Consider the following 25,907-nt stretch of genomic DNA (forward strand, 5'->3'; position numbering starts at 1 on the left):
GGGCAGTATCTGACCTTGTACTGGTCTATTTTTCTTGCTACCAGCAACATTACATGCACATAGGCCCAAATCTTTGATTGGAGGTCTTAAAATGATTTGGGTACTGGGTCTACTTTGGACTTAATGTTTTAAGTCTCCTGGAAAATCATCTGACGCCTCGGGGTTTGCTGTAGTTGTAAATTAATGGATCTATCTTTCTAATCAATGTTTGATAAGATAAATCCTCAGGAAGTGTTGTGCTATCTCCTGATATGGATCAGAAGATAGTTCTGAAGACTCTGGTTTGAAAGTTCAGCAAAAGAATTATAAAAAGATTGGTACTGACTATCTGAAACTGAATCAAAGATGAGAATAGGTAACTAAGTTTTTTGGTGTGAGGAAGTGGAAGACTATCTTTTGCTCTTCCTTTGGAAGCTTATGAAAAGAAATGGATGACAGAATCTGACTGATGTGATAGACTTTCTAGTAAGGACAATGTTTCTCAATTAGGCCCTTATAGATTCACGCATTTGTCAATGAAGTCATGCCACATTTTCTGTAAAAAAAAAAAAAAAAGTGGAAAAAAAATTGTCTAGGCGGTATCCAATTCCAGAATCAAAATAGAGGACAAATCTGTGTTGCATCATTTTAGCACAAATGTAATCGGCTCCGAATCTACCCATAGTTATGGGTGATGGCTTTGCATGCATCTATGCCAATGTAGTCTGCACAGAGTCCTTTCATGTCTACATCTATGCCAATTTTCTTGGTGCTGAAGCCAGACACTGTGGAGGTAGAAGAGGTCCATTTATAGCCTTTTTTTTTATGGGGCTCAAGTCTTGATTTAGGAATTGGAGACCTCTCCCAATGGGAGGAAGAGGAAGACTCTCTGCTTTGGCAGTTTGGGGACTCCAACCTTTTTTTTTTTTTTTTTTTTTAAGGTCCTCATCTACCCATAGAAGAAGCTAACTTTATCACTAAAGAAGCCTCATATGCAAATTAAGCAGGCAGTATCTGATAGGGCTTTTTTTTTATTGCTGAACCCACTGCTTGAAACTTGCTTCCATTAGACATCAGAGCTCTGAGCAATACTAAGGCATTTAAGAATGCATTAAAAATGTATTTAAATAGGCATTTCAAGATAAAGAGTCCATTGATTTTTCCTCCCAGGTTTAAATTCTATAAGCTTCTGTGTTCCTCCCAGTCCAATGTCAGTATTGTTTTTTTATCTGGCTAGGCTATAGTTTTGTATTTTCTGTTTACTTGTTTTATTTGATTTTAATTATGAATGTTGTTTTCTAATCCACTCCGAATTTTGAAGGGTACAGACTAGAAATAATTTTAAATAAATATAATAAAATAGCCTGTGGGGACATCCTGGCACAAACTTCACAGTTCAGTACATAGCTCAGTTTGTGGAAGTGGAAAGTTTAAAGGATTGCTTAGCCAACCTATTTTTCTCACTATCTGTACTGAATAAAAACAATTTTTAGGAAATTTTGAACAAAATAAAACAAACCCATTTAAGAAATAAAAGGATAATTAAAGAAAAAACCTAAAAATATTGCACTTGGGTAGGAGAACAGTATAGTGCCCTTTCACCTCAGTGGAAGAAACAGACAGAGGAGCCTTGCATGGGAACTCCTGTACATACTCAGAAAGAAAAAGAGCATATCTTTGTCAACTCTGTCAGATGACATCACCCACTTGTGTGGCTGGTTTGTATTCTGCTTGTCCACAGAGAAAAGCATTGTTTCCTAAGATCTATGCTTAATTATGAGACGACAACACATGGGAGGAAGGGAAGGAGAGGAGGGTTTATAAACAGTTTATTACAGAAAACTTTCTATTAACCATATACATTTTGGTTTAAACTAGACTAATAAATTGTTCAGGAAAACTAATAACTTGATAATTATTGTAAATAGCATACAGTTCTAACAGTAAAACAGATGAACATACATTTGAGTAATTAATATTAGTACAGATTATTTGTAGTATGTTTCATAGTTTGATTCTTTTGTCTGCCTTAATTTATAATACAGAATATTAACACATCCATGAATACCAAAACAGGATTAGAAAGGAAAGAAAGAGCCTCAAAAGGGTCATAGCCTCCTTCACTTTTATATTATAAAGAAGTCTGGTTCTGCTCTAGCAGCAGATTTTCCTATATCCTACTACTGGGAGGATGATGGAAAAGGCAGAAACAGTCCAGGTGCAATATGGAGCAATTTCATATGAACTATAATTACACAAAAGAGAAGCATGTATTCACTTTTGTTCAAGTTTTCTTGCGTCGATTCATTTGCCTTGTCAGCTCTGAAATTTTCTCTTTTCTCCGAAGTACACTCTGCTCTTCTGCCTTCATAAGATTTTCATGGTACTTATCTAAACCAGACTTTAAGTTCATGATGATGTCCTAAGGGTGGAAAATTAATGTTAAATACGACAGTTTTCAATCCATAAACAAATAATCAATAGGGAATAGACACAGCTTGTTGCCGGCATTAATAGCATGGGCATTTGTGACTCGGATTGGCCACTATTAGAAACAGGATATTGGGCTTGATGAACTCTTGGTCTGACCCAGTATGGAATATCTTATGTTTGCACCACAGACAATAGTACATACAAATAAAGAATACAAAATGATAGTATGTAAGAACCACAGCGTATTTAGTCTGCCCACAGAGACATCATCTTTTTCCTAACTTTCCCTATCCACTTTTGCTTTCTTCTGGCCCTTGTCAAAGGTTCGTTACATTATTTTACTAACTTGAGATAATCCAATTTGATCAACCAACAATCTCTTCTGATTGGTATACAGCAGTTCCTCACCTCTCAATGTGTATTGTTTTGTAATATAATGCATGCCTTCATTGTTATTTTGCAATAACTTAGTTGCCAAACTCTTGACCATGCTGCAATCAAATTTTCTACTTCATCCAGAGTAGAAAAGCAAACATGCTTACTGTAAACTAAGTTTTCCATAGATAGTAGAATGAATTAGCCATGATCTGTGGGTGATATCTTCAGGAGGCACATCTCTTCCAGTTAGTAGAGCTTTGAGCTCTACTGAGCATGTATGGGAGTTCCCATGAGTGGTTGCTTCAGAGTCTCTTCAGTCTGTTTCTAAAACTAGTAGAATAGGACAATCTGCTATCCAGGGAGGAGGGTAGGCATCTTATGGCAAATTCATCCTACTATCTATGGAAAACACCACTTATGGTAAGCAAACTTGATTTTTTCTTTCGATAAGCATGGTTGAATCAGCCATGATGTGTGGGGAGTCTCAAGCTAAGGGTTGCAACGCAGCATGCCAATATAGCAACCCAGACTCCAACATAGAGAACAGACTATTTCAAAACTGCGTGATGCAAAACTGCCTGTTCCTCTGCATAGTCCATAGAAGCCAGGGCATCCAGGAAATAGTGGGAGGTAAATGTGTAAATAGATCAAGTTGCTGTTTTACAGATGTCCTCAATGGGTACTTCTTTCATGTGTGGTGGAGGAAGTTGTTCCTCAGACTTGATAAGCCTTGACTAGACTTGTGAGTTCGAGTTCAGCCTTCATGTAGCAGTGTTGGATGCAACTGGATATCCATCCAGTTTGAAAGCTTTAGTTTCACACAACAGGCGTGCCTGGCTTGAATCATAGGAGATAAAAGTTGGTGTTTGCTGGTAGGACTGCATCTTGCATTTGTACTTTGCAATCCAGAAAGTGTAACAGTCTCTCACCCTCATGGGCATAAGGCTTCGGGTAGAAGGTAGGGAGAGTTAGCGACTGATTCAAGTGGAAACATTGAGACCACTTTTGGCAGGAACTTTGGATGTGTTCGAAGAACCACCCTGTCATAGAAAAATTGCAAATAAGGATGGTGATGAACCAAAGCTTTTAGCTTGCTCACTCTGTGTATGAAGGTGAGAACAATGTTAATGTCCCAGGGCACTGCCAGTTTTTGATTGATGAATGGAGACACAAAAACTCCTTCATGAATTTTGAGATTAGAAGATGCATGGAAATGGGTGCTCCATTTTCAGGGGTGTGGTAGACAGCAATGGTGCTGAAGTAAACTTGGACAGATGCGGTCACCAATTCAGTCTGCAATAGGTGATTATGATAATAAATGCTGAGGGTCACAAGTGGATAGGTCCAAAGTGCACGACATACACCATTTGTGTTCAATGCTTCCATTTAAATGAATAATTACATCTCGTGAATGGCTTTCTAGCCTAGAGGATGATCGTTTGAATCTGGTCCAGTAAAGATCATGAAGCTAGGATCGTGCACTCAACATCCATGCTGTGAGGTTAAGCATCAGGAGCACTGAGTACAACAAATTGCCCCTTTCTTGAGGCAATAAGGCAAGGACAGTATTTCAGTCTTACGGAAAGTTTGATGGATAACTGTATTAGATAGGCATAGCACTGGCACTATTAGGAGCATCTTGGCACGGTTTCAAATGAGCTTCTGAACAGTACTCGTTATGAGTGGATTTGGTGGAAAAGCATTCACAAGGCTTACATCCCTGGGGATGAGGAACGCATCTGGTGCTTCCCGTAATTGGCTCAACCGAAAGGAACAGAATTAGCGTAGTTTCCTGTTGTTTTCCATTGTGAAGAGATCTATCCTTGCTCAGCCCCAGAGTTAAAAGAGGCGGTCAACCATTGATTGAGCTAGCGACCATTCATGAGAGCGAAATATCCAACCGAGTCTGTCTGTCAGTGTTGGCTAATCCCGGCAAGTAGATTGCCTGCAGGGAGGCCCCGTTCTGAAGTGCCCAATTACAAATGTGTAGGGTCTCTTGGCAAAGGATCCATGAACTCGTGCCTCTGTTTGTTGACAAAGAACATGGTTACCCAGTTGTCCATTTGGATCATAATGCGCTTTCTCTGAAGAATGTGGCGGAATGCCTTTAGCGCATGTCATATTACTCAAGAGTTCTAGTAAATTGATTTATAAACAACTCTTTGGAATGGACCAGAGCCCCTGCATTTTGTAATGACCCGTGTGAGCCCCCAACCAATGGTGGAAGCATCAGTTACTAGAACTAGCTGATACAGCAACAGCCGTAGAGGTGCGTTGTGGAAGACTTCCAGTTGTAACCACAAACAGATCTCTTTCACCATTTACAGTCACATTTATATCCTGGTGCTCAGATGTTGTTCCATTGATTTCTTAGTCCCCACTGGAGGTGGCGCATGTGCAGACACGTTAAGAGGATGACATGAATAGTCGCTGCCAGATGATGTAACAGTGTCAGCATGTGGCAGGCCGAGGTGCGAGAATATTCACCCTGCAGAGTGGTGACTGTCCAGAGGTAAAATGCTTTTGCCTGCATGGTATATATTAGTGTCCCAATAGAGTGAATGTGAGGGGTAGGTTCCAGAATCGACTTTTTGTAGCAGATAAGAAAACCCAGTAAGTTAAGTAGGTGCAATGTTGTCTGGATGTACATCAGAAGGGTATCTTTCAAGGGGGCAACCAATAGCCAATCATCCAGCTATGGGAAAATCTGAATTCCTTGATGATGGAGGTGAGCAGCAACTACCGCTAAGCATTTTGTGAAAATCTTCAGGGCAGACAAAAGGCCAAATGGAAAAAGTTTGAATTGGTAATGTACATTGCCCACCTTGAAGAAGAGGTATCGCCAGCAAGAGAAGTATATTGGGAGATGTGCATATGCATTCTTGAGGTTCAGTGAGCACATCCAACCAAGTTGGATAAAAGGGGGTATATATTGTGCCCAAAGAAGTCATTCTGATTTTTGCCAGTGAATGTGATGATTGAGTTTCTGGAGATCCAAAATGGGCCAAAGACCTCCTATTTGCTTGGGAATCAAGAAGTACTGGGAGTAGAAAACCGTGGTTGTGAAAGGTTGGAATCTTCTGAACTGCATTTTGATATAGAAGTTGATGTACTTTGTGTCCCAGCAATGGTAACTGGGAGGGGTCAGTGGGTAGTAATGCAGTATGTGGGATTATCAGTTGATTTAGAAAATGTAGGTGGTAACTGTGTTGCACTATGTTCAATACCCAGTGATCCATGGTGATATTCCTCCAAAATAGTAGGAAGAATTGGATCCTGTCTCCTATTCAAAAAGTCAACAGAGGTCAAAAACTGGAGGCTGCTTTTTGAAGGGGTTTTTTTTTTTTTTTTAACTGATGTTCCCAAGTTGGAGGTCTTGTTTGCAACACCTGATGCTGTAGTATGGTCTCCTATATGAGAGTAAGGGTGTCTCACCCCAGTATGGGGTTTTGCAGATGACAAGGATTGAATGGTGACATTCTGCTCCTTCATCTAGGAAAGTTTCCAGTTTTTCACCAAAAAAAGTTGACTCCCAGGCAGGGAAAGTCCGTCAAATTTTCGTGGAAATCTCTAATTCCACTAGTCCTGGGCCACACCATGCTGTGTGTTCCTATAGAGGGCAAGGAGGTGCATGCGTGCAATGAAATCAAACTATTCATAAACAAAGGGCAGAAAGTGTCTAAGCGCCTCCGCTAGAGGCATTGGGTTGATCTGCTCATTAGATTCTGATCGAATGAATGGATTAAGGTTTTGAATGCATATAAAATTGGTGCAGAATTATTCTTATGAGCATGAAGCCTTGGAATACTTTCCTTTAAAAGTCATCCAAGATTCAAAGGTCCTTCCCTGAAGAAGCGTTCAAATGGAGACATTTTTTTGACTCTTTTCAGCAATGGCGAAGTCGTGGGGACATTGCACAATCCTATACTCCAGAGACTTTTTCACATTGAATTTTAAGTCCAATTTCTGGGCCACTGTGGTTCCCGAATAGGGGGGTTTCCCACATCTTCATAAGTAAGGTATCCAATACAGTATGGGTTACTAATGCAGACAGCTCAGCTTGAATATCCAGTATTTTTTTTAACATACCCATGACCTCTGTCCCAGGGTCCACATATTTCCATACTTTAGTTTCCACAAAAGAGTATGTGAGGTTCTCTTGCTGAAAAGTGCAGTTGGGCAGTCCCAGCGGTGGATCCGAAGGGATGCCCATCGAGCTTCTGGAGACTCCCCAGGGCAATGACCACAAGAATCAGGTCAGTTAGGAGGGCTGTGAGGATGTGGGGATCCTGACGGAGGAGAAGGCGGTTCACTAGAATCTGATCATCTCTTATCAGAAGAGGAAGGCAGGCAGGCAAGGGTGGAGCACCCAGCATGACTTTTTCTGGTGAAGCTGGGATGATCAGGTAGGCAGGCAGAAACGAAGAAAGCTCCGTATGAAGCAGGAAGGAGGTGAAAATGTTTTGTGCTATATCCGTAATCTGCTCCATTGCTTGTTGGGAGTGCTGACCTGGAGACAAAGGAGGATGTCTTCCTTGGAGATGAGAATGGGCTCCCATTCTAATGGTTGGTAAGATGGCAGCAGGAGGATAGGACTGAAAGGGTTTCGGGGGTATGAAGGTGAAGGCCTTGGTTCAGTAGTTGGGGAATTGGGAATGCTGTGGTTAGCGGAAGATGAAGTCTAAGATCCACCCGAGTAGAGGCAGGGGCTATATATCCTTAAGTACGTAATGCACCTCTTAAATTTTCACACATATTTCTCTCATCCAGATGACCTGGTAGCACCAGTTAGTACTCGCCACCCCTGGTAGAACCTCTAGATCAGGGGTCGGGAACCAATAGCTCGCGAGCCAGATGTGGCTTTTTTGATGGCTGCATCTGGCTCGCAGACAAATCTTTAATAAAAAAAGTAAAAATCTAATAAAACCTCCCCCCAAGACCTCCAAAATTAATTTACTACAACCCCCCCCCCCCAAGACCTGCCAAAAGTCCCTGGTGGTCCAGCGGGTGTGCAGGAGCGATCTCCTGGACTTGGGCTGTCGGCTGCCAGTAGTCAAAATGGCGCCGACGGCCCTTTGCCCTCACTATGTCACTGGGGTCGACCAATGGCGGCGGTAGCTCCTGTGACATAGTAAGGGCAAAGGCCCGTCGGCTGCCAGTAATCAAAATGGCGTCGACGGCCCTTTGCCCTTACTATGTCACAGGGACAACTCTGCCATTGGTCGATCCCAGTGACATAGTGAGGGCAAAGGGCCATCGGCGCCATTTTGACTATTGGCAGCCGACAGCCCAAGTCCAGGAGATCGCTCCCGGACCGCTCCCGGACCACCAGGGACTTTTGGCAGGTCTTGGGGGGGGGGGGTCAGGAGGGGGGGGGATTGTAGTAAATTAATTTTGGAGGTCTTGGGGGGCGTCAGGAGGGTGGGGTTTTTTGTTAGATTTTTACTTTTTTATTAAAGATTTGTCTGCGAGCCATGGACCCCCGCTGGACCACCAGGGACTTTTGGCAGGTCTTGGGGGGGTCAGGAGGGTGGGGGATTGTAGTAAATTAATTGTGGAGGTATTGGGGGGGCGTCAGGAGGGTGGGGGGTTGTAGTAAATTAATTTGGTAGGTCTTGTATGGCTCTCACGGAATTACATTTTAAAATATGTGGCGTTCATGGCTCTCTCAACCAAAAAGGTTCCCGACCCCTGCTCTAGATGTTGCTGAAGGAGGAGACAGCAGAAAAATATCTGGTTTATTGTTGGAACCAGTGGAAATGGTGAATAGTGAATCCCAAGGGCCAATGACAGCTGCAAAGGTTAAAAGTTTTCAACAGGCATGGACATTACATAAGCATTGTCAAGTTAAGTGTAAAACATTGATAAGACAGGCGAAGAGTGAATTTGAAATGAAGTTGGCCATAGAAGCAAAATCTCATAATAAAAACTTTAAATATATCCGAAGCAAGAAACCTGTGAGGGAGTTGGTTGGAACATTAGATGACCGAGGGGTTAAAGGGGCTCTTGGGGAAGATAAGGACATTGCAGAAAGACTAAATGAATTCTTTGCTTCCGTGTTTACTAATGAGGATTTTGGGGACATACCAGTTCCAGAGGTGGTTTTCAAGGGTGATGAGTCAGATGAACTGAACCATATCACTGTGAACCTGGAAGATGTAGTAGGCCAGATTGACAAACTAAAGAGTAGTAAATCACCTGGACTGGATGCTATGCATCCTAGGGTACTGAAGGAACTAAAAAATGAAATTTCTGATCTATTAGTTAAAATTTGTAACCTGTCATTAAAATCATCCACTGTACCTGAAGACTGGAGTGTGGCCAATGTAACCCCAATATTTAAAAAAAGGCTCCAGGGGCGATCCAGGTAACTATAGACCAGTGAGCCTGACTTCAGTGCCGGGAAAAATAGTGGAAACTATTCTAAAGATCAAAATCGTAGAGCATATATAAAGACATGGTTTAATGGAATACAGTCAACATGGATTTACCCAAGGGAAGTCTTGCCTAACAAATCTGCTTCATTTTTTTGAAGGGGTTAATAAACATGTGGATAAAGGTGAACCAGTAGATGTAGTTTATTTGGATTTTCAGAAGGCATTTGAAAAAGTCCCTCATGAGAGGCTTCTAAGAAAACTAAAAAGTCATGGGATAAGAGGCTATGTCCTTTCGTGGATTACAAACTGGTTAAAAGACAGGAATCAGAGAGTAGGATTAAATAGTCAATTTTCTCAGTAGAAAAGGGTAAACAATGGAGTGCTTCAGGGATCTGTACTTGGACTGGTGCTTTTCAATATAGCAAAATTGCTTACTTTGTAATAGGTGTTATCCCAGGACAGCAGGATGTAGTCCTCACATATGGGTGACATCATTGATGGAGCCCTGGTACGGAAAACTTTCTGTCAAAGTTTCTAGAAACTTTTGACTGGCTCTGTGAGGCCACTGAGCATGCCCAGCATGCCATGATATTCTCTGCCACAGGGGTCTCTCTTCAGTCTTGTATGTAGCAATAAGCTTTAGCAAAAAATAAAATAATAAAACATATTGGACCCAACTCAGTGGGGTGGCGGGTGGGTTTCGTGATGACTACATCCTGCTGTCCTGGGATAACACCTATTACAAGGTAAGCAATTTTGCTTTATCCCAGGACAAGCAGGATGCTAGTCCTCACATATGGGTGATTAGCAAGCTAGAGGCTGAGTCATTTTGTAGTAAAGCAACAGTAAAGTATTGTTGAAAATGAGGCAGCCGAAGATCACAGCAGATTGGATGTAGAAGGAGTTGGGATTAAACTGGAAACAAGTTCTTTAAGACAGATTGTCCATATGTTGAATCTTGTCATTCTTGTTTGTCCAAACAGTAATGAGCTGCAAAGGTGTGAAGAGAACTCCATGTTGCTGCTTTACATATGTCAAGAATTGGCACTGAACGAGAGTGTGCTACTGAGGTTGACATTGCTCTTACTGAATGTGCCTTTACTCGCCCTTGGAGAGGAAGGCCTGCTTCTTCATAGCAAAACTGTATGCAATCTGCTAGCCAATTGGATATAGTATGTTTACCCACTGCTTTTCCCGGTTTGTTTGGATCATAAGATACAAAAAGTTGAGTGGATTTCCTGTGGACTGCAGTACGGTCTAAGTAGAATGCTAGCGCACGCTTACAGTCCAAGGTATGTAAGGCCCGTTCTACTTGGTGAGAATGAGGCCTTGGAAAGAATGTGGGCAAAACTATGGATTGGTTCAAGTGGAATTCCGTAACTACTTTGGGGAGGAATTTTGGATGTGTATGGAGAACCACTCTGTCATGTAGGAATTTTGTATAGGATGAGTACGTGACAAGTGCTTGTAACTCACTAACCCTTCTAGCCGATGTAATGGCTATAAGGAAGATAGTCTTCCATGTGAGAAATTTAAGATCACAGGAATTCATGGGTTCAAAAGGAGAACGCATGAGTCTTGTTAAGGCCAAATTCAGGTCCCATTCTGTGACAGGTGGCCGAATTGGTGGTTTGAGGTAAATTAAACCTTTCATAAACCTACTGATAAGAGGATGTATGGATATTGGTGCATCTCCCATCTTGTCATGGTAAGCTGAGATTGCACTTAAATGTACTCTTACAGATGATGTCTGGAGACCAGAATCTGAAAGATGGTATAAGTAGTCTAGCAGAGAAGTTGTGGGGCAGGAGAAAGGGTCAATGTTCTTTGCTATGCACCACAAAGTAAACCTTTTCCATTTCGAAGAATAATTTTTTCATCTTGAAGGTTTACTTGAAGCTAGAAGCACTTGAGAGACATTGGTTGAAAGATTGAGTGGTTGTAGGATCAAGCTTTCAACATCCATGCTGTCAGGGATAGGGATTGAAGGTTGGGATGGCGCAACCGACCCTAATTCTGAGTGATGAGAGTGGCAGCTACACCCAGGCGAATTGGTTCTCTGATTGAGAGGTCTAGAAGTGTGGGAAACCATACTTGTCGAGGCCAATACGGGGCTATGAGTATCATGAACTCTTTGTCCTGTTGTAGCTTCACTAGAGTTTTGCTTATGAGCGGTATTGTAGGATACGCGTATAGAAGGCCTGAGTTCCAAGGGCGAGCAAAGGCGTCATTGGCTAGTTGGTGATGTCTGTGCAGAGCGCAGAATTTGTCCATTTTATGATTCAGATGTGATGCAAAGAGGTCTATCGTTGGTTGTCCCCAACGTTGAAATATCCTGGTCGCTACTAAGGGATCCAGGGACCATTCGTGTGGTTGGAACTGGCGACTGGGTCGATCTGACAGTACGTTATAAATGCCTGCTAGATAAGTGGCCCGGAGAAACATTGAATGAGTTAGGGCCCAGTCCCAAATCTGTGCAGCTTCTTGACAAAGGAGATACGAACCCGTACCTCCCTGTTTATTGATGTACCACATGGCTACTGTGTTGTCCGTTTGGATCAGAACAGTCTTGTGAGAAAGGCAGTCCTTGAACGCATGCAGCGCATAGCGTATAGCTCGAAGTTCCAGGAAATTGATTTGAAAAGTTGCTTCGAGTTTGTCCAAGTATCTTGGGTTTGCAGATTTCTATGTGAGCTCCCCAACCTAAGGTGGAGGCATCTGTAGTTAAATTTATCTGTGGGACTGGTTGTTGGAAGGGAAGGCCCTTGCGTAAATTGTCCTTGTTCGCCCACCAAAGTAAAGAGGAACATAGCTGGTGGGTTACTTGAACTGGAGAGTATAGTGGTTGAATGGCTTGGATCCATTGTGCTCTTAAAGTCCAAGCATAGGCAAGCATAGGAGTGACGTGAACTGTGGAGGCCATGTGGCCTAGTAAGGTGAGAAACTGATGAACTGTTGCTTGTTTCTTTGAGCGCAGCGAGTTTGCTAATAGGGAAAGTGTGTCTGCCCGATCCCCGGGTAGAAAAGCTTTTGAAAGAATGGTGTTCAATTCTGCTCCTATGAATTGAAGCAGGTGAGACGGAGTAAGATGGGACTTTTGATAATTGATGAGAAAGCCCATGGAGTGAAGTAGAGTAATTGTTCGACTGAGAGAAGCCAGAGCTCCTTGTTGAGATTGACTTCTGATGAGCCAGTCGTCTAAGTAGGGAAAAAATTGGACACTTTCTTTGTGTAAGTGTGCTGCTATTACTGCCAGACATTAGGTGAATACTCTGGGAGCAGAGGCACATCCGAATGGTAGTACTCTGTACTGGAAATGCTGATAGCCTACAATGAAGCGCAGATATTTGCGATGAGGGGGAAATATTGGAATGTGAGCGTAAGCATCTTGAAGATCCAGAGAACAAAGCCAATCTCCTGTTTGAAGAAGTGGAAGCATGGTGCCTAGAGAGACCATCCTGAACTTTTCTTTCTTCAGAAATTTGTTGAGATTTCTGAGGTCTAGGATGGGACGTAGGCCTCTGGTTTTCTTTGGAATGAGGAAATAATGGGAATAGAATCCTCTGCCCTGCTGAATCCGGGGCACCGGCTCTACAGCTCTGGCTCTCAGAAGGGTGGATAATTCTACTTGTAATTGGATTATATGATTTTCGCTTACAGAAAAAGGTCTGGGAGGCGAATCTCTTGGAATTGAGAGGAAATTGAGTTGGTAGCCTCGAGATATTATTGCAAGTACCCATTGGTCTGTTATTTGTAACCAATGGTTGTAAAAGTAGGATACTCTGCCTCCTACCGGAAGCTCAGGATGAGGATTGGAGAGATGGCTTCGGTCTCTGGGAAGAACCTTAAAAGCCTGCAGTCGGTCCCATCTGTGGCGGAGCTTGAGGCCTAGCTGCCCTAGGTTGTCTGGCCTGAGCTCTTTGTTGCGGCCTAGAAGATCTGCCCCTTGATGTTGGAGTATAACAACGCCTCTGTTGATAGAAGGGCCTTCTAGGTTCTTTTCTCTGAGGCCTACGAGTTGACTGTGTAGCTGTATCCTGCGGAATCAATGAAAGTTGTCTCAGGGTTTCTGTGTGCTCTTTCAATTGAGCAACCGCATCTTGCACCTTGGAACCAAAAAGGTTATCGCCAAGACATGGGAGGTCAACCAATTTTTCCTGGACTTCAGGCCTGAGGTCCGAGGCTTTAAGCCATGCCCAACGTCTTTCACTTATTCCAGATGCAGCCACTCTGGATGCTGTTTCAAACCCATCATAGGCAGCACAGACTTCATGCTTGCCAGCCTCTAGTCCTTTGTGAATAATTGCCTGGGCTGCTTCTTGATGTTGCTGTGGCAATGATGATATAAAATCTTGCATCTGTTTCCACAGATTTCTTTGATATTGAGTCATGTATAATTGGTAAGAAGATATTTTAGAATTTAACATGGCTCCTTGATAAACCTTCCTTCCCAGGTAATCCAAGAATCTGTGATCTTTTCCTGGGGGAGTTGAGGAATGTGGTCTTATCCTCTTTGACTTCTTTTGTGCTGATTCTACCACCACCGATTGGTGTGGAAGCTGTGACTTTTGGTAGCCAGGAGCAGAATGCACCAAATAAGTTGTGTCCATTCTTTTATTCACAGCAGGCACTGAGCATGGATGCTCCCAAAGCCGATGTTGTAAGTCCAGAAGGACGTCATGGACCAGTATGGCTACTACTTGCTTTGGAGGGTCCGCAAATTGGAGAACCTCCAACGTTTGTTGCCTTGAATCTTCCTCCGTCACCAAGGTGAAGGGTATGGTATCTGCCATGTCCTGGATGAAATTTCTGAAGGATAAATCCTCCGGTGGGGATTTCTTCCTTGGGTCTGGAGGTGAAGGATCTGATGTAAAATCTTCAGATGAAGTGTCTGTGTGTCCTTCATCCCAAGTATTGTATGGATCTTCTCGAAGAGGAGATATTGGAGAAGATCTAGGCGGACGAGGAAGCCCTGAAGGACCTGGTGGCGGGTCATCGAGAGGTATCCCTTCAGGCTGTTGTTTTCGAGACTTGGGAGGGAGAGCACTGACTACCTCGTCAAATCTCTTGATTATGAGTTGATAGAGTGCTAGTTCTGGATGTCCTGGGTCCCCAGGTGTGATTGGCATCGATGGTATCGGGTCCGGTATCGAAGATGGCGTCGGTGTCATCGATGGTCGTGCTGGTATCACTTTAGGCTGTGGTGCCGGCATCTGTGTAGGCACCAGCATCAACTGAATAGTCGGCATCAGTGTAGTCACCGGCATTGGTGGAATCACCGGTGGTAGTACCGTCATCGGTTCAGGAACTGGCATCGGCGAAGGCGCCGGAATGGGCATCTGCTCCTTAAGGGCCTGGAGCACCGCTTGCCGTATAAAATCAGACAATTCCTGGGGAATTGCTGGTGCAGGCAGAGCCTGCTGAACGCGGTGGCGGTGTAGGCGTCGATAATCCTTCCACAGAGCCCTGTGGAGGTTCGACTACTGGTGTTTCTTCGCTAGGTGAAGGCCCCGGCGTTGAGGGTAGCGGTGTTTCCTGAAGTTTTGGCTGCTTAGCGGTCGGTTTCTCCGGGGAGAGAAGCGCTGCTGAAGTCGATGTGTGTCGATGTCTATGACGGTGTTTCGATCGGTGCTCGATCACTGACCTCGTCGATGCTATTGATGTCGTTGGCGATGGATGGTCTCCCGACCCCTCCGGACGATGTTTTTTCAATATTATTCGTTTTGAGACTCCGGCCGGAGACCATTTTTTTGATGTTGAGGGAGAAGGCAAAAGCTGTAGATGGAACAGATGTTCCATCTTCTCTTGGCAAAGTTTTTTTTCCTTCGGGGTCATTTCTGCACATTTAGGGCAGGTTGTGACATCATGTTTGTCCCCCAAAGGACACACTCGAGGTGTGGGTCTGTAATGGACATTGTTCGATTACAGATAGGACATTTTTTAAATCCAGTAGCCATTTTCAATCGACAGCAGTCGATGAAATGAGGGAAAAATTATGAGAGAAAAGTTTTTACACAAGGAATAAAAACGAGACTATGATTACTCACCAGCCGGTGGAAATCTTAGAGAGATCCCTTGTGGGAGAAAATGAATGAGAAATAAGTGACTTTTTAGTCAGCAAACACTGTGAGAAAAACTCACAAGGCTCCTAACTCAGCGATGCCTACAGCAGCGCGGAAAAACAAAGACTGAAGAGAGACCCCTGTGGCAGAGAATATCATGGCATGCTGGGTATGCTCAGTGGCCTCACAGAGCCAGTCAAAGGTTTCTAGAAACTTTGACAGAAAGTTTTCCGTACCAGGGCTCCATCAATGATGTCACCCATATGAGAGGACTAGCATCCTGCTTGTCCTGGGATAAATATATAAATGCTCTGGAAAGGAAAACGACGAGGGAGGTTATCAAATTTGCTGATGATACAAAATTATTCAGAGTAGTTAAATCACAAGCAGATTGTGATACATTACAGGAGGACCTTGCAAGACTGGAAGATTGGGCATCCAAATGGCAGATGAAATTTAATGTGGACAAGTGCAAGGTATTGCATATAGGGAAAAATAACCCTTACTGTAGTTACACGATATTAGGTTCCATATTAGGAGCTACCACCCAGGAAAAGATCTAGGCCTCATAGTGGATAATACTTTAAAATAGTCAGCAAAGTGTACTGCAGCAATCAAAGAAGCAAACAGAAGGTTAGGAATTATTAGGAAGGGAATGGTTAATAAAACGGAAAATGTCATAATGCTCTGTATCGCTCCATGGTGAGACCGCACCTTGAATACTGTGTACAATTCTGGTCGCTGCATCTCAAAAAAGATATAGTTGCGATGGAGAAGGTACAGAGAAGAGCAACCAAAATGATAAAGGAGATGGAACAGCTCCCCTATGAGGAAAGGTTGAAGAGGTTAGGGTTGTTCAGCTTGGAGAAGAGATGGCTGAGGGGGGATATGATAGAGGTCTTTAAGATCATGAGAGGTCTTGAACGAGTAGATGTGAATTGGTTATTTACAGTTTCGGATAATAGAAGGACTAGGGGGCAATCCATGAAGTTAGCAAGTAGTACATTTAAGACTAACCGGAGAAAATTCTTTTTTACTCAACACACAATTTAGCTCTGGAATTTGTTGCCAGAGGATGTGGTTAGTGTAGCTGGGTTCAAAAAAGGTTTGGATAAGTTTTTGGAGGAGAAAGCCATTAACGGCTATTAATCAAGTTTACTTATTTATTTATTTAGCACTTTTATATACCGATATTCAAGTAACAAAGTTACAAATCACTTCGGTTTACATTCCAACAAAAACCATGACATGAGAATGTCTTACATTAAACCAGGGTGATCAAACTTGGATACAATGAACTGGGTTTAACACAGTGTATAAGAAAAGCGACTTGACCGGCGAGCCTAATGCTAGCTGGTGTAATGTTCGGTGACTAAGAATAGGGCACAGGAGTTAAGTGCTACTACGGCGGGTTTATTAGAGCGAAAGTACAATTATAGATTTGCCAAGGACAGAGTCTAATAGTGGGAGATTTGATAAGATGGCTGAGTTAAGAGAAGGCTTGGTTGAACAACCAGGTCTTGAGTCTTTTTTAAAGGTGATCGGACATTGTTCGAGCCTGAGGTCTGAAGGCTACTTAGGGAATAGCCACTGCTATTAATTGCATCAGTATTAATTGTATCTTGGTGTTTGGGTAATTGCCAGGTTGTTGTGACCTGGTTTGGCCTCTGATGGAAGCAGGATGCTGGGTTTGATGGACCCTTGGTCTGACCCAGCATGGCAATTTCTTATGTTCTTATGTTGCCCAGAGGTCTTTTAAGCAGGGACTGTCGACTAGTGGTGCGATCTCAATGTAACAGGCATTTGGTGTGAAGAAGTCAGGCGTGAAAGCACATATTGCTTCGAGTGGCTTGTCCTATGGATTGTGCACTCTGCATGTCCTGTGCTTGTGTCAAGCTATGCGAAACTCCCAGCTTTGGATTCATCAGGAGTGGCATGCTTCAGAGCACCATACGTCGACCGCTCTGGTACAATCTGCTTTGGATACTTTGACAAAGCTTGCGTCGACTGATCTGAAGCCCTATGCATTAATTGTTTTGCCCCAGACTAAGTGGAAGTAGACGAATCAAGGACCAAGTTGGTGTGGCGCTGCATTGAGGGCAGAGTGCTCCAGAAGCGGTACTTCCTGATGCACTACCGGTCCCCAAAACGGGCATGGAGGGGATTTTGGCGGGACACTCAATAGGTTTAATTGGTACCCCTGATGGATGATAGACAGAACCCACTGGTCCGAGGTTATACTGGTCCACCGGTCCGCAAAGAACCGCAGCCTGCATCTCGGGTATAGATACTTGGCTTATGCTCCCTCCGATCCAGTCAAAATCCCATCCCAGAAGTTGACAGAGGCACCGGCTGGGGCTTGGGAGATCTCTGCTGCCTGGGTCAGCTGCGGGAGCTCATATGTTGCTGATAGAAGCAAGGGGACAAAGGATAGTGCTTCCTCTGGTGATAGAAAGAGTTCCCTGGCCTCCTGCCTCACCAACCTCCTGGATGAGAAGGACGAGTCCGGAGTGCAAGTGGAGAGCTGTTGGAGGATCTCATGGTGGTCCCACAACTGTGCCACTACATCCCTCACTCTATCACCAGTTTCTCTTCAGTACACGGCACATCAGCAAGCCATTCCTGAACCTTTGGACGAAGATCCAAGGCCCACAGTCATGCCAATCTGTGGGTGCCGACTCTCGCTGCAGAGGCCCTCGCTGCCATTTTGAAATCATCATAGGTTGCCCGGATCTCGTGTTTTCCGCTCTCCAGGCCCTTCTGCACCAGTGAATAGAGGAATTCCTGCTGCTGCTGAGGTAGCTGCTCAGCTATCTCCTGCACCTATTTCCAGAGGTCCTACAAGTACTGGCTTATGTACAGCTGGTAAAAGGTAATGCAGGCAATGAGCATAGCCGCCTGGAACACTTTCCTCCCAAGAGCATCTAATGCTTTGTGATCTTTCCCCAGGGGCGCAGAGGAATGAGCCCGAGAACACTTGGCATTCTTGAGAGCGGATTTGATGACCACTGATTGGTAGGGAAGCTGACGCTTATCAAATTTGGTATCCTTCTGGACGAGGTAGATCCCGTCTGCCTTCCTGTTAACAGGAGATACTGTGAGGGGGTGTTCCCGTATCCTCAATAGCAGCTCCTTAAGGATATCGTGCACTAGGACTGCCATGATTTCCTTAGGAGGTTCCACAAACTAGAGGATCTCCAGCATCTTGTGATGGCATCTTCCCCCATCAACATCTGAAACAGAATGGCTTCTGCTATTACCCGCAATAAACCTGGGATGGACAAATACTCCGGCAGGGACCTCCTTCACTCTTCTAGAGGAGACTGTTCTGAAGGAGATGCTCCATGCCCTCGTCGGAGGATTCCATATCATCATCCCCCTGGGTGCTTGACCTTCGTCCAGAGGCATAGTCACCAACAAACCTGGTGCAGGGCCCGGCAAAACTGGATGGGGGCAGCAGGCTGTGGCGTCTTTGGCGGTCTAGGTGGAGCTTCCTCCTTGGAGGAACTGGCAAAAACCACTGCATCAGTTGGGGGAAGCTTCAGTGCCCTGCCGGGCATCGATGGCCTCCCAGGAACCAGAACCAGGTCATGGTTTTATTGAGATCCTCAACAAGAAAAAAAACAAGCAGGTTGTCACTTAGATAAGAAAATCAACCGCAGTAAACAGTGCAGTGCGTGACCAAATACAGACAGAAGAATCACTCAATTTGGTATATGGACGCAACCCCCACTGCTATAACTGCCCTACCCATGTCTCTGTTCACCATCCCTCCCACCCCCCCTTTTGTTACCTGAAGGACCCAGGTATTGCTATCAAAGCTCAAGAAATATTAACCTCCCCACATGCTTGACACCTCAGGGATGTAAGGTATTTAAAATTAAACTCCGTGGTGGCAATGCTTGAATGTCGGGGGCCAAGTCCACACCGGGACCGAGGCTGCCTCTAGGCCGCGTCCGAACTAGTCTCGCTCGGGGGCCAAGCCGCGCCCGAGCCCTTCTCACTCGGGGGCTGGGTCCCTGCTGCGAACTGGCCACCGGACCGAGGCTCTTACCTCCGAGGGACCACGGAAGTCAGCTCGGGAAACTCAACTGGGTGAGTGACCGCCTGGTATCACCACAGGAGTGCGGGGCTCGTCCTCAGTAGGTTTCTTCTATGAATTCAGTCGTCAGAATTTGGAAACACGCTCAGCGAGCGTGGGGTAGCTCCAAACTGCTTTGGAGACGGAAATTACTGAATAGCTACACTTCCTGTGGGGGTATATGTACCCGTGCTGACGTCAGATCCGTCTCCAACTGCTAGCACGAGCACACAATACCCATTTGTTTTGAGTCCATCTGCTACACGCTAGGAAATTTAGTAATTCTGTGAGGAAAATTCCTGTCAGGAATCTCTGCAGAGCTCCTTAACTGCGTGGCTACTGCTGCACGGAAAAAAGAAGACAGAAGGGGGACCCCTGCTGGCTGCAAGGTTAGTGCCATGCTGGGCATGCCCAGTAGGGGGCCAGTCAAAGTTCTGGAAACTTTGACAGAAGTGTTCCGTGATTGGGCTCCTCCTGTGATGTCACCCATATGTGAGGACTACCATCCTGCTTGTCCTGTGAGAAAATGTATAAACAGATCTCTATTGGGAGCTAGGAGCAGTATGGTTGAGTTTGGAGGAAGTTGGAGATTTTTCCCCTTTGTCAGATTTTTAGCCTACCTGGGGACTGAGCTTTATCTATTCTATGATCCTTAGGTTGGGTCGTGGACTCCACTCCTGTATCCCTCCTTAGTTGCAGGGTGGGTTTTTCCTGGGTTGCTGTTGGGAGTTAGCACTTGTTTTGTAAGACAACTGAGACACTCCCAAGGTGTTCTTGGGGAGATGTCTTGGGGAAACCTCTTCTTGGGACCCCTGAATAACAAAGATCTGCCCCACTGTGTCCTTCCCAGGAAGCAAAGGAATGGAGGTGACCCACTGCAGCATCTTCTGGTGTTTTGAGTCAATTTCTGGGGTAAAGGACTTTCTTGTTAGAAGAATTGGGAGGAAGAGTTTTGCTGCCCTTCTTCCTACCCTTTTGGAGGAACATAAAGAGCTGCATGTTCCAAGTGGGATGACAAAGTATATTCAATAACAACCTATTTGCTGCTTTCTGACTGGTACAAGGCATATCGCTTGGAACATTATTAATTTAATTCTGAGTGAATCACAGCCAGTTTGATTGGGGAATGGGCAGGTGAAATCACAAAGCATTCCTTTACCAGCACCAACAACTCTGGGTAATATTCATTCTGAATTACGTTTAAGACCCATTTGGTCTGTTGTAATTTGGATCATCTCTTTGTAAAACACTTGAAGCCTCAGAGTGTGAATCTGCAGGGCCTCATTGTGAAGACGGTGTGGCATTTGATGGCCTGGTTGATTCTGAGTGTGACCTTCCAGACATCGAAAGGGCTGCATTCTTCCTTTCACTCTTGAAGCTTGGGGTACAAATCATTTGCCAGGCTGATACTTTCTGGCCTCAGTAAACTTATTCCATCCCCTGGGAGACGCTGAGGCTTAGATTCACCTAGATTCTTCATCAATTGTTCTCGATCTTTTCCAAAGAGAAAATTACCCTTGAAGGGTAGGTGACACAAACAAGATTTAGACCAAGTATCTGCTGCCCAGTGACCAAGCCAAAGCAGTCTGCATGCACCCACTGATACAGCTATGAACCTTGTGAACACTCTTATCAGATCATACAACCTATTAGATAAATAGGAAGTTGTTGACTAGTCTTGCGGACACTTCTTCTTCTGTAAGCTCCTGAATCCAGCACTGTAAGGATCTAGCTACACAGTTTACACAAATTGCAGCTTGTAATGTAATTTACTAAAAATAAATGCTTTAAGGTCAACTATTTTCCTACCCTGAGGATACTTTAAAGCAACACCACCTTCCATTGGAATCGTAGTCTTTTAGTGACAATGGCAACCATTGCATCCACTCTGTGTTGTTGGAACAGGCATTCTTGCGACTCCATTGGAGTCTAGGACGCACATTTAGCGATCAGAAATTAACTGTCCGGAGCAGGCATTAATAGCTGAGCGTTGCTAAAATTAATACAGAAAAGCAGAAAAAACTGCTTTTCTATACTGCCTCGTTGTGTTATTAAGTAGAAGGAAAAATTTAAGTTAACAAGCTCAGAAAAAAAAAAGTTTAAAAAAAAGCGCCGGCAGGCGGGTGCAGGAAACAGACGCTCAATTGAGAAGCGTCCGTTTCCTGAACCCCTGGCTGCATGAAGTTTAGGAAAACTGATGCCGACAAACTCGGCGTCAGTTCTCCTAACTAGCGGATGGCCAACGCGGATCGGGCTCTCATTAGCAAGGAGGCGCTAGGGGCGCCAAGCGACCCAAGTGCCTCCTTGCTAATGTGACCCCCTAATTTAAATATTGTATGGCGCCCCAGCAGAGGCACCTGGGGGCGCGTTAAGAAAGCGGGCGCTAACTGTTCAGTGCCCGCTTTCTGCACATAATTATTGCATCGGCCCGTAGATGAGTAATTTGGTGTCTGCCAGCATTTACTAAGTTACTTTGAGGAAAACCACAGGTTCATACCTGACTTTTCATTTTTTCCTTTTCAGTGATTTCTATAAGATTTTTACTCTCGGACTGTATTTTCTTAATTTCCTTTTGAACTTGATCCATCTGTCCGATGACTGCTTCTCTCTTTTCTTGAATACGGCTACATACTCTAATATAGGAAAAAAAACTTTCAAAATTACATATGAGTCAACTAAAAAACAAACAGAAAAGCAATCATCCCCAGCAGTTTTTATTGCCTTTAAAAGCAGAGTTCTTACCTTCTAACAGTGTGATATTTAGCATATCAGTTTGGCCATGAAAGAGTATGGTTGGGGCCTGTCATATAATGAATGGTGACATGGACCAAGCATGCACTGGGCCTCGAATGAATTGGAGCATACTCCCTCTTACTATTTGTAGGAAACATTGATGGGTACAAGACTTTCATAAAAAGCCTTAAACTAGGAAAATACAGACTTTGGAAGTTTGTTTGAACTGGATTTATCCATAATTCTTCAGGGATCTTTCAATTTCTTTTCTTTCATAACAGAGCACTATTTTAAACTGGATGCAAAAACCAAAGGATGTATATATAAAATGATATTTTTGTAAACTATGTGCTATTTTCAGTATTTCTGCTATTTTCTGTGATGAACTAAAGGTCTAATGGTATAAAATACCATTTCAAAACTATATACAACTTTCTGTTTAAATTAAGTGCTTTGAACACAAATATTGAAAAATAATGGCTCTTATAGTTGTTAGTGATTAAATGTTTGGCAAATCAGGTTTCATAGTCACCATTAGATATGTATTTCTGTAATCCTGGACACCAAAAGAATTTTTTGGCCTATCAGTTTTCTCCTACTCCTTATGCCTCAGCTGGTCTACAGCACCATGAGTCTTCAAGCACCATTACCCAAATATTTTTTTAGCCTACTTTATACCCTCCTCCCAACCAAATCCAACCATCAGTGACCTTCCTCATCTGGGAATAAGATAAACCATATGTTTGACTACAAGGTGTCACCATTGGGCCAGAGAATCCATCATCTAGGTGCTGTGAATGCCACCTTTAACATCCTTATTTGTGCCAAACCAGGAAGCAGACAACCCGACCAGGAACCAAGTCTAGGTGTTCTTCACGACAGTGTGTAACATTGCCACGGAGGCACTCGCTGACTCTGAAATATTTACACTACCAATTATTTTGGTATTTTATGTATGTTTTATTGTAAACATCTTTTCGAGTTTGGCTAATCATGTTAAATAGCTAACTTTTTAAAAACAAAGTTTGGTAATGCTGCTGCTGTAAAACTTCACTGGTAAGGAGTGCTGCTCTGATTGTTTATATGCTGGTATAGCTTAGTGGAAACATTGAAATTCAAGCATACTCATTCATTTCTTGGCAGCGTTGCTCATTTTCCTCACATTTCTGCTTTAACTTTGTATCCAACTTGACCATTTTCTCTTTTCTTTGATTGATGTTTCTTTTTGCGAGTAATTCTTCACTTGCTAAACTCTTCAACTCATTGTTGTCATTTGCAATCTGTTCCTCCTCATTCCTCATCTAGGATAGAGAAGAAATGTTGCACAGAATGTAAACACTACTACTAATAAAAGGGAAGAGCTGATTGATGAATACAGAATTAGTTAATTGCTAGTCCAGACTGTATGAAATGGGTATTGCACCATCTGCTGGACTAAAACCAGCAGAACCTTAAGAACTTTTGCTGTCCTCTCGCCTTATGCCCTCAAGGGATTTCACCTGCTTCCCAACACAAGTTCAACGGACTTGCACAGCAGACCTTAACTGAAATGAAATGTAAGTCTATGCCAGTTGTTCCCAACCTTTTTTTTTGTGGTACACTTTGGCACTTTTTGTGGCACACCACCCACTTCACCATCATCACTTTCTCTTCTCTTCCCTCTCCTCCTACTCCTTGGCATCATCACCTTCTCCCTTCCCTCCTCCCCTAGCATTATAATCATGCCTGTCCCCTGGCATCATCTTCCTCCCTTCCCTATCCCCCCAGCCCCCTGGATTCATCAGCTTCACTCTCTCACCATTTCTCCCCCCCCCCCCCCCCCCATCATACCATCTCCTTCCCTCTCCTTCTCACCCCTGGCATATTCATCACCATCTTCCCTTTCCTTCAACCCCTCTCCCCCATTCCCTGGCATCATCACCTGTCCGCTCCCACCACATCATCACTTTCTCTCTCCTACCACCTCTTCTCCCACCCCTTGCATCATCACCTTCCCTCTTCCCTTCCATCATTCTCCTGCACCCCCTGGCATCATCATTTTTTCTCTTCCTCCTCCTCACCTCCGGCATCATCACCTTCCCTCTTCCTCCATCCCTTCCCCACCCCTTTTGATCATCACCACCTTCCCTCTCCCTCTTCTCCTCACCCCCTGGAATCATCTCCTTCCACCTCTCTCCCCCTCATCCCTTGCTATCATCTCCTTCCCTCTGCCTCCAGTCCTCTCCCCCATCCTCAGGCATCATCTTCTTCCACCACTTCTTCCCCAACCTCAGGCATCATCATCACCTTCCCTCTCCCTTGAACCCCATCATCACCTTCCCTCTCCCCTTGACATCATCTCCTTCCCTACATCTTCACTCCTCTCTCCGATCCCTTGGCATCATCATCTTCCCTCTGCCTCCACACCTCTCCCTCTGTCCCCTGGCATCTCCTTCCCTCTTCTTCTACCCCTCTCCCTCAATGCCTGGCATCAAGGTCCCTCTCTCTCCATCCCCTGGCATCACCACTTTCTCTTCCTCCATTCTCCATGCCAATTACCTTCTGTTCCCTTCAACCCTGGCATCACTTGCCCTCTCCCTCACTTCCTGGCATCACCATCTTCTTCTTCTCCCTCACCCCCTGGCATCATCACCTTTCCTCTGTCTCCTCTTCCCCATTGATATCATCATCTATCTTCCGTTTCCCCCACACCCTAGCATCACATTCTCTCAAACTCACTCCTTGGCATCATCATCACCTTCCCTCTCCTTCCACCTTTGCTCCCCACCCTCTTGAATCATCATCTTCCCTCTCCCTCCACCCTCCTCCCCCAACCCCTGGCATCATCAGCTTCTCTGTCCCTCATCTCCTGATCACTTTCCCTTCCCTCTCCCCCCCGCACACCGAAGCACATTCATCTGTCCCTTTCCTTGCTCCACCCCCTCAAATCCTGCTTTTCTGTGCACCCTCCAACTTAATATCATAGCGATATTAAGTCGGAGGTCCCGAAGAGTAAAAAAAAGTAAAAAAAAAAAAAGAAATAAATAAAAATTTGAATTTGGCCCGCGGCTGTCGGGCCGAAAACTGGACGCTCAATTTTGCCGGCGTCCGGTTTCCAAGCCCGTGGCTGTCAGCGGGCTCGAGAACCGACGCCGGCAAAATTGAGCGTCGGCTGTCAAACCCGCTGACAGCCGCTGCTCCTGTCCAAAACGCTAGGGATGCACTAGGGTCCCTAGCACCTTTTTTTACTGCCGGGCCTAATTTAAATAAATTAACTTACTGTATCGCGCGCACAGGAGAGTGGGCGCTCGCCCACTCTCCCGCGTTTTTTACTGTATCGGCCCATTTGTTTGTCCAATAAGAACATAAGAAATTGCCATACTGGGTCAGACCAAGGGTGAAGCCTAGCATCCTGTTTCCGTCGCCAATCCAGGTTATAAGCACCTGGCAAGTTCTATATTTGCAGTCTGACTTTTCCATAGGTAAAGCTCAAGTCTGTTTAAGTCTTGAGCAATAGTACTCGTATGGTATGGCTGGTATGATATATAATTTCTAAATTATATAGCATAATCTAAATTCCGCGACCCGCCCGGAAGCACGCAGGAGCCGACCCAAAACCAGCAGACGATGGACCCGACTAGCTGAGGAGGACTGCTCAGCCAGCGTGATCTGCGCGCACCCATTGGGGTAAGGCCTACCTCAGTCCCGGTCTCCTCAGGCCCCGTGCGCCGACGCGCCGCCCCTCATCCAAGTTCCACCTCACTGGAGGCGGAGAGCAGGAAAAGGCATTAAAGCCTCCTGTAGGCCCCAGGCGCCGCCCTTTTGGACCTCGATCCCTGCGCCTGCACTCTCAGACCTCCAGACGCTCCCCGGATCCTGGCCCGC

At 44.6% G+C, this 25,907-nt stretch overlaps 1 protein-coding gene across 1 annotated transcript in view; it reads right to left on the bottom strand.

Annotated features, from left to right (window-relative positions):
- Positions 1-1,791: 1,791 nt before the first annotated feature.
- The window catches only part of NUF2 (NUF2 component of NDC80 kinetochore complex), a 231,761-nt gene continuing 207,645 nt past the window's right edge, over positions 1,792-25,907 (bottom strand). Inside the window, exons 12-14 of the mRNA XM_029618644.1 lie at positions 23,169-23,344; positions 21,808-21,943; positions 1,792-2,401 (exon numbers count right to left, since the gene is read on the bottom strand). Coding sequence (XP_029474504.1) covers positions 2,264-2,401; positions 21,808-21,943; positions 23,169-23,344 — 450 coding nt within the window. The 3' untranslated portion in view covers positions 1,792-2,263. The remainder of the gene's footprint in view (positions 2,402-21,807; positions 21,944-23,168; positions 23,345-25,907) is intronic.

The sequence above is a fragment of the Rhinatrema bivittatum genome, chromosome 10 (assembly GCF_901001135.1).
Source record: "Rhinatrema bivittatum chromosome 10, aRhiBiv1.1, whole genome shotgun sequence".
Lineage (NCBI taxonomy): Eukaryota > Metazoa > Chordata > Amphibia > Gymnophiona > Rhinatrematidae > Rhinatrema > Rhinatrema bivittatum.